This window comes from Apteryx rowi, unplaced genomic scaffold (assembly GCF_003343035.1).
Source record: "Apteryx rowi isolate R43461 unplaced genomic scaffold, aptRow1 scaffold_533, whole genome shotgun sequence".
NCBI classification, from domain to species: Eukaryota; Metazoa; Chordata; class Aves; order Apterygiformes; family Apterygidae; genus Apteryx; species Apteryx rowi.
In genome coordinates, this window is record NW_020450798.1 from 392,572 (window position 1) to 406,564 (window position 13,993).

The 13,993-nt window shown below is 40.2% G+C and overlaps 2 protein-coding genes across 5 annotated transcripts in view; one reads left to right on the forward strand and one right to left on the reverse strand.

Annotated features, from left to right (window-relative positions):
* The first annotated feature begins 857 nt into the window (after positions 1-857).
* On the forward strand, positions 858-6,801 carry RBM12B (RNA binding motif protein 12B). Of its 3 annotated transcripts, none has more exons than XM_026080997.1 (3): positions 858-968; positions 3,497-3,541; positions 4,257-6,801. In XM_026080997.1, exon 3 carries the CDS (start codon positions 4,285-4,287, stop codon positions 6,388-6,390), a length of 2,106 nt encoding a protein of 701 aa, XP_025936782.1. In that variant the 5' UTR covers positions 858-968; positions 3,497-3,541; positions 4,257-4,284; the 3' UTR covers positions 6,391-6,801. The 3 variants fall into 3 exon arrangements, with proteins under 3 accessions (XP_025936782.1, XP_025936783.1, XP_025936780.1); XM_026080998.1 differs by lacking the exon at positions 858-968 and adding an exon at positions 1,346-3,357; XM_026080995.1 differs by lacking the exon at positions 858-968 and having other exon boundaries at positions 1,346-3,541.
* FAM92A (family with sequence similarity 92 member A) overlaps positions 6,680-13,993 on the reverse strand; it is a 28,340-nt gene continuing 21,026 nt past the window's right edge. The window contains exon 9 of one of the 2 annotated variants that reach the window (XM_026081000.1): positions 6,680-12,495. In XM_026081000.1, the coding sequence (XP_025936785.1) occupies positions 12,391-12,495 (105 nt within the window). In that variant the 3' untranslated portion in view covers positions 6,680-12,390. Of the gene's footprint in view, positions 12,499-13,993 lie in introns of both variants that reach the window. The other variant, XM_026080999.1, reaches the window with a different exon arrangement.

Genomic DNA, 13,993 nt, shown 5'->3' on the forward strand with positions numbered 1-13,993 from the left:
TAAAACACAGGGAAAGGGAGGTGAGATAACCACTAGATGAATAAAATATCTACCTAACCATAATGACTAAAGCAGCCTGCCTCTCCCCTTCCACATGGACAGCCTTAGCCTTACCTCCTCCTCCCTCCCTTTTCTCCCAACACAGGGTTGGAGCCACCCCTGAGAAAGCTTAGGTTGGAAACTGGTTTTCTAACAACCGGCCCTGAGTTTTAGAAACTGCCTGGGAACAGAAGCGGAGGGTACAGAACCCCCTCTCCAGTGCCGGAGGCACCCGCAGGCCCAGGCCCGGGCCCGGGCGGGCTCCCAGCAGCTCTCGGCCCCGGGGCCCACCGGCACTCGTAGGGGCTTCTCCTCCGCCCCTCTTCCTGAGCCGGGTAGGCGCCGGGACTGAGAAAGCGAGAGACCGAAGGCCGTTGCAACACAACCATAACCCTCGCGAGCAGCGTAACCGGCGCTGCCCCAGCACCGCGGCGCGGACGACACCGGGCTCCTCCGCGGGGCCTGCAAGACCGCACGCCAGCTGCGTCCCCTGGCGCGCCCCAGCGGCGCATGCGCACTGCCCAGGCTGCGCAACCCTGCACGAGCCAACTGCCCRCCTGAGCAGAGCGCATGCGTAGTGAAACCAGCCGGGCATCACATAGCGCATGCGTAGCGGAAAGCCAGGTAACGACGGGCGTGTTCCTGGCACCGCTTCCGGAGGCGGTTCGAGGAGGTGCCGTGCGCTCCGAGCATGCGCACGAGCGCAGGGTGGCGCTCGGCGCCACGCCGCGCCGCGCGGCCAGAGGGGCCCGGAAGGACTCGTGCAAGTTCAACCGCGGGGTCGAAGGGGAGGGGGTCGCGCAGGCGCAGTTCGGCTTCTCGCCCGCTTGCTGGGGGGGGGAAGGAAGGAGGACGCCATCTTGGTGGTGCAGTGCTGGGAGCTGCGGGGAGCGGGGCTCGGTGTGGAGCCTGTCCCGGCGGCGTGTCCGGTGGGTGGCTGGCGCGAGGGAGGGCGCCCGGCTTCCCGGAGTGCTCTGCGTAGCCGAGGGCGCGGGCTTCGCGCCGCGATCCGGTTGCGCGCGGCCGGCTCTCGCCGGCGGAGCAGCTGCGCGGCTGTTGCCCGCGCTGAGGCCCCCTCGTCCCGGCCGGCGGCTTTCGCCCTTCGCTCCCTAATGCCCCCGGCCCCGTCCCGATGCCGCGGGGAGGCCGGGCTTGTTTTCCGCAGGGTCGGATCACAAGCGGCCTCCGGCGGGGCCGGACGCGCGGCGCGGGGCGGCCTCCCCGCCCGCCCCCGTCCCTGCGCCGCCGGCCGCTGCGCTCGGCGTCGCCCGCTGGGCGGCGGGGCGTGTTCCCGCTGTGCTGCGAGCGGCGGCTGCGTGCGGCGGCGCCGCGGCTTCGGGGCTTCTCACCCACTTTCTCCAAGTCGCAGCGCTGGGAATCGGCCCTGTGCCGAAGCCGGCTGCGCAGCACGCCCAGCTGCCGGGTTCCTTCGCTTCTTCTGTCAGCGCTGTGAAAGCTTTCACTTGCAACAACTTACTTCGATTGTTAAGGCTTATTTTGGAGAAGACTGGAATAAGGAATCCTCCTCTCACCAATTATTTGTTAACTCGCATATTCCTCGGAAATTCACTTTTATACTTGTGGTATTTCTGTGGGTGTTCCTGTTGTCTTGCGTGCTTCATGGCATGCAGATCCTTCTGCCCAGTAGTGAAAGTGCTAGTTTAGTGCAGACCTATTTTCATGAAATATTTACAGGGGGTTTTTTGAGTGAGGCAGTAGGAAGTTTTAATGGGATTTGGAATGTGCTGTGCTAAGGCTGTGGGAGCATAGGCACAGTATTGCTTTTTGGTTAGCTCAGTTTAAATACAGAATTTCCTAAAGTATTACTGTGCACTGTTCTGTGCTTTTAAATTGTTGACATGAGGCTGCCATCTATTTATTATCTAAAGACTTGTTCTTTGAAGGCCTTGCTCAGTTGATGATCTGGTCTTAGTCTTGTTATTTTCATCCTAAAAGTCACTCTTTGGTCATTCATTTAAACAGTTGGACGGCTTATCTATGTTTGCTACCACTTCTTGATTGCTTAATGTACAGCTAGTAAAAGCTTATTATCTGGACTTGACTTTCTGTTTGTGGACTTCCTAAATATCACGTTATGATCTGGAATCAGTGTGTCTCGTTTGAGCACTGCAATTTGTATTTTGTATCCATGGGCCATCGTGGAGAACTTGACGTTTACCACCAAAGGAGTACTGAGGATATCTGGTTCTGAATGCTGGCTAAAAATTGGGATAGGAATGCAAAATTGTGAAATTCAGAAATGCTACAGATTACATACATCATGAAATAGGAGGCCAGCGGATTTGATTTTTCAAGAAACGAAGGTTCTGTAAGAAAATTCTGCCCTTGAATTCTCTCCTTGCTTGTTGGCACTGCTGTCACATCTGTTGAGAAGATAGATTATAAAGATATGGAGAGCTGGTGATCTTCTTTGCAGTTATTCAAACAGGCAGTTGTTTTCAATTTGTGCTTACAAAGTGCTGATTTAGTAGCAACGTAGAATCAGTTAAAGAACTTGGGCTTTGCTCTTGTTTTGTAAGCTCAGGAGGAGTGATTAGTCACTGTGGTCAACAGATAACTGTGCATCAGAAATCCTGTTTATTCATTAGTGTGTTATAATACTTGTTATTGAGCAAGGGTTTTGTCCAGGGGATATTGTCAGACACTTGTCATCAAGGTCTTGGGCTTTTTATTTTACTATTTATTATTATTCTTTAAGGGATGTAGCCATTTGTTATGGAGGCTTGTCTTTGTTCTGTGAGAGTACTGTGCTATGTATCTTGTGACACTAGATGATAATTTAGAAAATTGGGATACATTCAAGTTAGTGTGTTAAGTGATTCCTGTTCTTATATTTGAAAGGCAGTAAACATTTAGGGAAAATAGTGAACTCTGCTTTGTAAATTGAAGTAGTCACTGAAGTTTCTCCTTGTTGACTATTTTTGCTCTTTCATGTGATCGCCTTCACTGTATACCCTTAAGTGCAGTGCTGGAATGGTGAGTAGCATACCCTTGTTGTGAACTTTGAAAGCAGGTGGACTTCAGAAGAATGGACACGTACAGTAATCTTGAGATGGACTTGTGCGTCTTTCAAGGACTCAAAGAATTGAGGGTTTTCCCCTCGCTTTACAATCAGTCTGTTTCATTTCAACAGTTCAGTGTGGCGCAGTTGATGATGAGATAACCTCAGCGTGTTTTCACCATTTGCAGAAGTCAACTTAACTTTTGAATTTTCTTTGCTTCTAATATGGAGACACAAAGATGCAATGCATAGCATTTTGCTGTCTTTCCCTTGGAACGAGGAAGGAGTTCTTCATGGTACCTCAAATTGTGGTTTCATTACAATGCTTGGCTTTAATATTAGCCACTACTATGGATGAGCTGCAGCAATGTAGCACAGTATGTAAACCAAAGTACGGATATCAGCCATTAATTATGTTTCGTTTTCTTTCCACAGTTAAGTTGATTTTACAGAATTTACAGGTCTTCCAAGCAGAAACAGGTAAGCTGCCAAAAGCTTAACACTTCTCACTGAGTATTGTGAAAAGATCACACACGGCCTTTTCTCACAGACTTGTGACTGGGAAATAGGATATACTCTCCTGAGTGCATGCGGCTGCTGCAGTTAATACTCTGACTACATGAAAGAGACAACATTTTTGAACGCTGAGAAAATATACACATTATTGAACAGAACTGATCACTGGGTAGAGCAACTTGACAAAGCATTAAAGTCATCATTATTGGTGAATTACTTCATTTTTCAGTGATGTAGTTATTCTTTTTTCTTTCTCCTTTTATCATCTAGTATTTTCTGCATTATGATAGCAAGTCTCTTGACCAAAACAGGAATTTTTTGTTCCTTAGGATTGGACAGAGATCTCTGGCATACAGTAATTATGCTGTGAAAGTCTTAGGTGTTCCTTATGTATTGTGGATGGTGAGGAGTGACTTAGGTTGATTTTGTTGCCCTTAGGATAGGGAATATTGATAGATCTGTGGACATGTGCAGGTGGAATAGCTAATGGTTCTGACATCAACTTTCAGTGAATCCTGCTTTAATCTTATTCTTGTGTGAACTTGTGAGTTTTTTGTTTGATGCCTTCTCTCTTGATTGAGACAAGGACATTCATTAAAAAGGCTTTAGCACGTCTTTAGTACTCAGCTATTACAGTATCTTAACACTTAAGCTATCATGTGTACCTTTTTGTCTGCAGGTGATTTTTGCTGTGGGTTGAGCTCAGCATGGCTGTAGTCATCCGTTTACAGGGGCTTCCTGTTATTGCGGGTCCTGCAGATATTCGTCGTTTCTTCTTGGGATTGAATATTCCTGATGGAGGTGTGCATATTATTGGAGGAGAAATTGGGGAGGCTTTTATTATATTTGCAACAGATGAAGATGCACGGCGTGCGATGAGCTGTTCAGGAGGGTTTATCAAGGACTCGCGCATAGAGCTCTTTCTCAGCAGCAAGACAGAAATGCAGAATACCATAGAAATGAGCCGGAAACGATTTGATCGTGGGGGACGAGAAACTATGTCTGGGTCTAGACGAACATGTACTAATAATTCTGGTTCATCGGGTGTTGGAGACATTTCACATTTAGTTGCAGCTATTACAAAAGGAATGAATAAACCTAGTTATGGTCCGCCAAATCATCCGGAGGCTGGTTTCCATACCAATGGCGCAAGACATGGTGATGCAGGTATACCTAAATCAAGCTATAACCAGTCAAGAAAAGATTCTCATTCATTTAATCCAGATGATCTTTACTTATTTCTACGTGGTATACCTTACTCTGCAACAGAAGATGAAGTACGTGCTTTCCTTTCCGGGTTACATGTGGATGGAGTGATTCTGATAAAGCATCGCAATGGCTTAAACAACGGTGATTGCTTGGTAAAATTTGCCACGCCTGGCGATGCCTTAGAAGGACTTAAACGTCATAGACAATACATGGGTCAGAGGTTTATAGAAATAAGTCCCTCTACAGAGGAACGGTGGATTGAATATGGTGGGAGGGTAGACATGACAAACGAAATTGATCGCTTTTTGTGCAAAGAACGTTCTCCAACAAGAGGTGCAGGCTACATGCATTCAAGGAAGCATTCTCACTCAAGATCACCGAGGAGACAAAGAACACGTTCTCGTTCGCCTCCCACCCAGGAATATTACATACATTTAAGAAATCTATCTACTAGTCTTGAGAAGAGAGATTTGAGAGCTTTTTTCCCTGATCTGGATATTTGCAGCAAACAAATCAAGTTCCTAATGGATAAACATCAGAGGAGGACTAGAGATGCTTTTGTGATGTTAAGGAGTGAGAGAGATTATCAGGCTGCTTTGGAATATCATAGAAAGGCTCTTCTTAATCGTCCTGTTTACATTTTTCCAATTTCAAGAAGATCAATGTTGAAAATAATTGATTCTTGTGAGAGAAAAAGATCACAGGAAAGAGATCATCCTGGACAACCCATACAGGAAAAAAGTTATCGGGAAGGTCATTCTGGCCCTAAGATATGTGTTTATGTAAGAAATTTTCCATTTGATGTGACAAAAATTGAAGTGCAAAAGTTCTTTGCAAGATTTGATATTGATGAAGATGATATTTACTTGCTCTATGATGACAAAGGAGTTGGGCTGGGAGAAGCATTAGTGAGGTTTAAGTCTGAAGAACAAGCCATGAAAGCAGAAAACTTAAATCGGCGAAGGTTCTTGGGAACGGAGGTATTATTAAGACTTATATCTGAAGAGCAGATGCAGGAGTTTGGTGTAACTGTTCCATTGTCTGGACCAAGTGAAATGCAGGGTCATTCACAGGCATATGACAGAGGTGAGCTTTCCCGTCCAGTTGGTTCACCATCTGGACCACCACAGGGACCACCCATACATTCATTTGGTCCCCCTGGGAATTTTAGGCATCCTTCTGAATTTAGGCACCCCCCTGAGGACTTCATGTGCCCTCCCGAGGATTTTAGAGGTCCTCCACCACTCATGGATTTTGGTGGTGACGGTGAACCTTTTGGCAGAATGGAGTTTGGAAATAGTAAAATGGGAAGTTTTCCTGAGGGAAGATTTATGCCGGATCCAAATTTCAGTGGCGGTTCTGAACACGTTGTTCCTATTCGATTGAAAAATTTACCATTTAAAGCTACTCCTAATGAGATTCTGGATTTTTTCTATGGCTACAGAGTCATACCAGAGTCGGTTTCTATACAGTATAATGAGCAAGGATTACCTTCTGGTGATGCCATTGTTGCTATGACAAACTATGAGGAAGCTATGGCTGCTATTAATGAACTGAATGATAGACCAATTGGTCCACGGAAAGTTAAGTTGAGTTTGCTCTAAAGGAGGAAAAATGGTCTAGAATAAAATATTCTAAATTTGACAGTATTGACAATTATTTTCACTTTTTTAATTACTGGAAGATGCAGAAGAAACAGTTTCCATCAACGGTTGTAAATAGTGTCTAGTTTAGTTGTTTAGTTCTTGGTTGAAATATCTGTATGGTTAAGATATCTGAGAACTGTATTGTGCCTGCTTCTTGTGGCAGAGAAGAGCCCAGAAATTCTGGAAGACACTGAATATCCAGGTATAAAAGCATGGAGTTGCAATGCTCTTTTCTTTTTTTTTTTTTCCCTCCAGTTTGCTTTAAATCCATGTTCCATGACTTTGCATCAAATAAAAATGTAAGTGCTGAATGATTGACCACACAAACGGTTCAAGTAGAAAAACTTCAGTGCTGCCTGCATTAGTAAATTACACTTTTTATTGAGAATAGCTTAAAAAAATAAAAAATGACTGAATTTTTTTGTGTAAACTGTTCAGTCTTGGTTCAGTTTCATGTGGTTACAGGCATCTCAGTGGGGGGAGGAGGGACTGTGAAAGAGCTTCCTGTTCACATTAGCTGGCTTTGCTGGCTTGCAACTTTTTTAAATAAAAAAAATTGCCACTAAATGTGTGTCTTTGTTTAAAACTTGCATAGTAACTGGTCTCAGCTACCATGCTCAGTGTACATCGGCCTTGGTGAGAAGGATGCTGGCTGTTTTCTGTGGGAAGAGTGAACTATTAAAACTTGTCAGCATAGCAGCAACTATTTAGGTTACAGTGACTCCAAATCTGTATTAATCAGTTTGGTAGGCTTTCTTGGTCTCTTCACACAGTGTAGTACCTTGAGGCAGAAAGTGAATGTTTGGTGTTTGGGCTTCAGACTGAGGTTTCAGGGTGGTCTTTGTTTCATTGCCACATGCTTGTCATCTGAATATCAACTTGCCAATGATGTCCGACTGCATTCCAGGTCACTCTCTAATTAGTTATAACATCTGTCATTGGCAACCAAGGTGACAAACAGTTATTTTCTTATGTAAGAAGATATTTATTTCTGTGTTTACAATGCTTTCTAATTGTTGTTTACCAGCATATTTAAATTTTAACATGAAATAAGCTGGCCTGTTTTGGATAGAACTCTGCTTTAAAATTTTAGGTTCAATAGGAGACTTGTTTTGGTTGTGTAGATAAGGACTTTGCACACTGTTGACATTGAGATTATACTAGATAGTATTTGGAGTACTAAGGAATTTTATGAAATGTTGTAATCCCCTCTCAAACTAAGCCAGCAAACTTGCAACACAGTGGTGAAAACTGTAGCATTAACCTTTGTTCAGGTGATAACCAAAAAATCATAGATTCATTGAGTAGTTAAGGTTGGAAGGGACCTCTAGAGATCATCTAGTCCAGCTCCCAAGCTCACAGCAGGGCCAGCTAGAGCAGGTTACTCAAGGCCTTGTCCAGTTGGGTTTTGAGTATCTTCAAGGATAGAGACTCCACAACCTTAGCTGCAGCAACTCCATAGCCTTTTCCAGTGACTGATCACCCTCACTGACAGCCAAACTTTAAATTAATTCTTGCGTGTGAAGTCATCAATTACTAGATGTTTGTATAAACTCTTGAGTGGAAATAAAAAAAAAATTGAGACCTTTTTATTTTATAATTTTTAAAAGACTAGTGTAGCTTCATTTCTTTTGCATTTTATTTGTTGTCTGTTATAAGCACTAGGAAAAATATTTTAAAAGAAAATGATAATGACAAGTCTGTATACGTAGATTCCTTGAAGCAAAAAAACTTAAAGGTGGCCAAATTTTCAAATTCTGGATACAGTCTAGTAAGAATCAGCTTCAGAATTGTGTTGTACTGTGTTCTGAATGCTCCTCCAAATTTAAATAGATTTTAAAAATGTTGATGCTTTTTCTTCCCTGTTGCACTACAGAGGTCAATAAACAGGAAGCTAACAGACTTTGCAGGGAAAGTAAAGGCATCTGTTACCAGGAATCCTCAAAATAAACTTGCCTGACATAATCATGCAGTTGAAAACCTCAGTGTGGTTCTTGTTGTAAGTTAACATCATCTTTACTATGAATTCTTGCCTCTTTATTATCAGCTGAATGCAGCTCATTTCTCCTTTAGTTAATCAGCTTTCGATGATTTGTTGTTTTTAAAGTTCTTCCAACTAGTATGATAGAGAATTTTAAACAAAAAATAAATCAGTAAAATTTCAACCTGACTTCTAGAATAGAGTTGTTACACAAAATAAATTTTTAATTAAAGGATTTGGAGGCTGAAGGGATAGGGGAAATTTAGTAGTTTGTTTGCGGCTTAGGCTTGCTCTAAAACAAAATCTTACACTTATCTCAATGACATCATCTGTTCTCCAAAAAGTCTGATAAGGTACCATTAATTTTTGGGAGGAAAAACTGTTTTTTTTTTTCACAAAAACAGATGCAAAGCTCATAGTGACAGAGGTCATAATTGTGTGATTTAAAGATTTTGTTTGTTTGTTTGCCCTATAGCTAATTTGGCTTTAAAGCCACATTACAACTTATGACTATTATAAATTAATCTATGAAATATTGAATTGGCAGTTCAAAAATTTTTTTTAAGGTCCATAAAAACAAGAGCTGTACTTCTTCAAAGTATGTGTACATGATCTGGAGCAGAGGGAAACTGAGAAAGAATGTCTATACATCAGTCAGTTATCAAGGTTACTGGGAGAGTGGATTCCAAACTTGCAGCTATTATCTGCCTAGCAGGTCTTTTTTTTGGGGGGGAGAGGGCTTGCAGTGCATGTGTACATACAGTTTTCACTAAATCCTGATTTAGGATGGTGCAAGGTTGGGGTGGTGATAGCATGTCCTGTTTTTCCTCATTCCTGATAATAAGGGTTTTCTAACTTTAGATGTTTTAATGGTTTGGAGGCACTCTCAGTGTAAAGGATGAATCTAAGACAGTAGTCTATCTAGAAATACATGGTTTTAAGTTGCTGAATTACTGCTCTTCCTTGTTAAGTTCCATGCATTACAGTAAAAGAATAACAAAAGAAATAATGCGATTTGTGCTGTTAATCTTCAATATATCTAGCTTCTTTAGGTATGTTAAATTTGAGGTTGCTTTTGCTACAATTGTCCAAAAGTTCTGATTCGATGCTAGAGACCTTTCTTCTTTAAAAACTAGTAAGAGCGATCATTTATGAAAGCAGCTTGAGGCGTTCAGGAGATCCTTAACATCTGCTAATCTGAAGAGGACAACAGGGTGATTCTAATCCCAAATGGATGGTCCAGCATTTTCAGTGGAGCAGCAAAATACAGGAACTGATAAAAGCCTGCATCATCTAGACCTCAGCAGTCAGAAATATATATGAACTAACAGAGTCATGTTAAGTCTTGCACTAAGCAATTAAGCCCATGGGAATATTCTATGAAGAAGTATTTTTAGCCAGTATTTAATATCTTCCATTTTCTTAAGTCATCCTTTGATACAGAAGTGTGGGGTTTTTTGTTTTTTTGTGGAGAGGTGTGCAGGGGTAACAAAACTTAAGGAATATTGGCTTATTCAATATATAGTCTGAGAGTAGGTGTGTAGAGGTATCTTACATGTTCAGGTTTTCTTAGTACATGAGAGAAGTCATCTGTAGAAAATCTCAGAAGAATATAGAGGAAAATTCTAAAGTAGAAGTCTGAAATATTTCAGACCTGAAACTTTTAAAAATATCTGTTTTAGACTTTTCTCAAGATTTTTTAGTTTTTTTTGTATTTAATTAGCATTTTTTTAACTCTTAGCTGAGAGATCTCATGTGTATATATAGAATGCTTGTATTTCTGAATTTGAGACCGGCTTTTTCAAAAACAAAATCTTATCTCAAAATATTGCTTCAGAATAAGCATTTCCACATTACTGTTGCATAAATCGTGTGTGAAGAGTTGGTGCTTCAGAGATGTCCAGCTGTTTTAGTTTTGACCTTGATTTATGGTCAATTGTAAAGGTGAGTTGTGAGAAAGTACTAGGGGGGCAGGGAGGTGTGTGTAAAATTTTTCTTCTCTACATTTCAAGAGTAAAATAAGACTTTGCTTTGAAAACTTAATATATGATTTTTCTATTTCTTTGATGGGATGACTGAATATATTTGTCACTAGGAGTTTGAGTAATTCCGTAATTACATTCTAAATTCCTTTTCCATCTTTAAAACGCATTAATCTCCTTTTTGTCAATAGTTTCTAGGTCACATATCTGTCCAACATGCAAACTTAAAACATTTATGCAGGAAAAAAAGCAGCCCAACACCATATTTCTCTTTTTCTCTAAGTTCTGTAATTCTCAAAGTGGACTCTCAGTGAAGTAGACCAGGGGAAGGAATTTGAAGCTGCTCACTAAAAAAATTCCCTTTCTGTGCCCTGGCTACTAATCTTGTAGTGGGAACTAATCTAAACACTACCTCCTTTATTCAGAACTCCTTTCTGAAGGAGTTCAGAAATAATTCCTGTAATTTCCTATTATATCTGGACTATACCAGACGCTGGGATAGTCCTCAAGCTAACCATCTACTTAGGAGATGGATTACATGATTTCACTGAATATGAAATGGTAAAGTGGTGATCATCATAATTCTGATGTTCTGACATGAAAATCTGAGTGCCCCTCTCACTGAACTAGATGGGAATTAGTTACCTAGGTACTTTTTAGGATTTAGTCATTGGTATTTTACTCCCTGTCAACAGTACTTCTGTGAGCATATTATGTAATTCTGCTAGGCAATACTGCAAAACTATTTTATGGTTTTAAAACAGAACCCTCTATTGTGACATTTTTCATTTGTATTTTCATCACATTAACTTCTGGCAAAACCTGTTTATTTCACCTGTCAAAACAAGCTTGTGTGGCATACTTTGTATCAATGGACAAAAGTAACATCAATATTAAAAATGTATTTCCTGCTTTATTTCCTTAACTGAACCTATATTTTGGTTATAAATTAAGATCATTCTCCTAATTATGAGTTTAAATTCTAGTTTTTTAACAATGGTTTTAAAATGTTTATTTTTCTTAGAATTTATGAATATCTCTTTCTACATTTAGTAAATGCTAAAGTTGGAGATAAACAATATGGCAGCAGCTTTCTGGCAGACAATTGCATGCTATTCAAAAATAAACAAGAGCAAGCATCATTTCCAAACAGGATAAAAACTTATACTCAAAATGTGTAATTTCTTATGTGCTTGATAGAACTGGTAACTGATTCAACCAATTTAGTCAAACATGTAAACTTCAACTGTGTTTAAAATGTCAATTAGTAAAATTAATTTTATTATGAAGGCACTTTTATTTAAAAGCAAAGCAGTATGAAAAGCAGATGTTGGGCCAGACCCATATATTTTTGTTAATGCTTCATTCTGTACATGTAAAGGAATCAATTAAAAATCAGGTTGGTCAAGCCCAAGGAAAATAAAAATGAGAAAACAATATGTATCCCTCTGCCTTCTGTCAGCTGGGGTAGATAAGGAAATGTAGCAGGATTGCTGCTGTAATCGATTTCTTGAGTATTACAGTTACTTTAAGATGTAGAACAACCAGTATGGCAGGTATAGCTAGCAGGCAACCCAAGAGGTGTGTGTGTCTAGAGAATAAGGTAATATATTGGCAAAGTGACAAGCAAACTCCCACATTCATAACTGCTTGTCAGCTTAGTGCAGGTTCTGGACACTGTTCATCATGAAAGTTTATGTAAACGTGACTGCAGTATAACATCTATGCAAATCTAACATAGAATTCTATTTAAATGTTTCATTTCTGTCTACTGAAGTTGTCCATTTTCAGCAGATTTATTTCCATTCTTCAAAACCAATCATTTGTAATCTGTAGAACACAGCATACTATTAGTACTAAGTTACTGCACCTGTTGGAATTTTAAAAATACAACCTCAGTGAAAATTTTCATTAATACATACAAGCTGTTAGGTAAAGGGAAGTTTTTTTTTTTTTTCCTATCAATTAAAAATCCCCTGACTTAAAACTGTTTTGTTATCTCTCTTCCTTAGTAGCATCTAATTCCTCCTCCTCATCTTCCTCTTCTTCATCTTCCTCCTCATCTTCTTCTTCATCTTTTCTTAGTTGACTGCTGGAAATCTGCTAAAACCACAATCCAAAAAATATAAATCAGGTATGCTTGTTTTCCTGTAAGGAAAACTTTTCTGTGAGCATTCAAAATCTAAGCGCTTGTAGGTTGTTCCTGTATTTTCTTTTTTTTGGGGGGGGGGAGGGGAAACATAGTTCTGAGAGCTATTATATAAAAGGAAAACTGTGTACTGATTGAGTTAATGTTAAGAATCAACATTGCCTAAGCCAGGTACTTTGTGGGTTGGCAGTTCAGATAACAGGCTGAAGATGAGTGTCAGGGAATAACCCTGAAGACACCAAACTTTTCCAGTTAAATGAAAAATCCAACACTGTGCTACTCTAAGCTGTTTTTGAGACAAACTTTACTAGCAGATTCTTGATTTATGTATGAACTTTCCCTGCCCATCAGTGCCTGCCCTTCAGAATGATACCTTAGTCCATTTCAGTTCATCAAATGTTATACACAAGAAGTGACTGCTGCCAGGCTTTCACCTCATCTGACAGATTCAGCCATCTATACTTCCTTTTTTCTAATGAGGGGTCCATCTAATTCCTATTGAAGATGTATTCTTCATGGAAGCCGGAACATTTAGAACTTAGAATATAGGGCTGTCTTTTCTGAAAAGAAACATCAAACTCTACAAAAATAGAGATCTAAGTCATTTGGAATGCTTTTAAAAAATGATTTTAGGTTCAGCAGTTCTCTGAAGGCATCTGCAACTCTTATTTATCTCATAAACATCAAACTAATTTCCCATTTGTTTCTTTAACTATAGCTTAAAATTATTCTAGTGTATAGCACAGTGCAGTGTAATGAAGTGTATTCTTTGTGAGCCACAGTGACCAAAACAAGGCTATTTTTGTATTAGTTTTTAGGGGGAGAGGGGGAGCATATTTCACAGGACTTTTTTGTTCACAGAAAGGTTGTATGTGAACAGCTCCCATCTCATTCTGTTGCAAGCAATCATGCACCATTTAATTAACACTTCTTGAAACTAGCTTCCATGCTGGTCATAATTTTGTGATTCTCTGCACTTACTTATGGCCAACTGGTCCATTTGTTCTTGCGTCAATACTGTTTAATTAAAGTAATTTTTCTTTCTTTATATTTACAGAGTATCCATTAAAGGGGAATACGATTGATTGTTAATTAAGCAAAGCTTCTTTAGTTTTCCACTGAAATAAAACTTTCATTTGTAAATATAAAAAGCAAAAGAGAAAGATACAAAAGCAATATCTATAGATACAGATACAAAACATAACACAATTATCATTCTAAGGCTTGGATTTGGTTTTTGGGTTATTTTTCTTTTTAAAGCCTTTTCAGTTCAAGGCTGATTTTCCATCAATCCAAATAAAGTGACTGTCTGCCACTTATGGTGGTTATTAGAAGCTCTACTAATACAAAGAACTGTTATAGGAAAGTAACAAGAAATAACATATTGTTTAATGAAATTCAATTTCCTTGCTGCATAACGAAGACTCTTTCAGGTGATATTCTATTGAG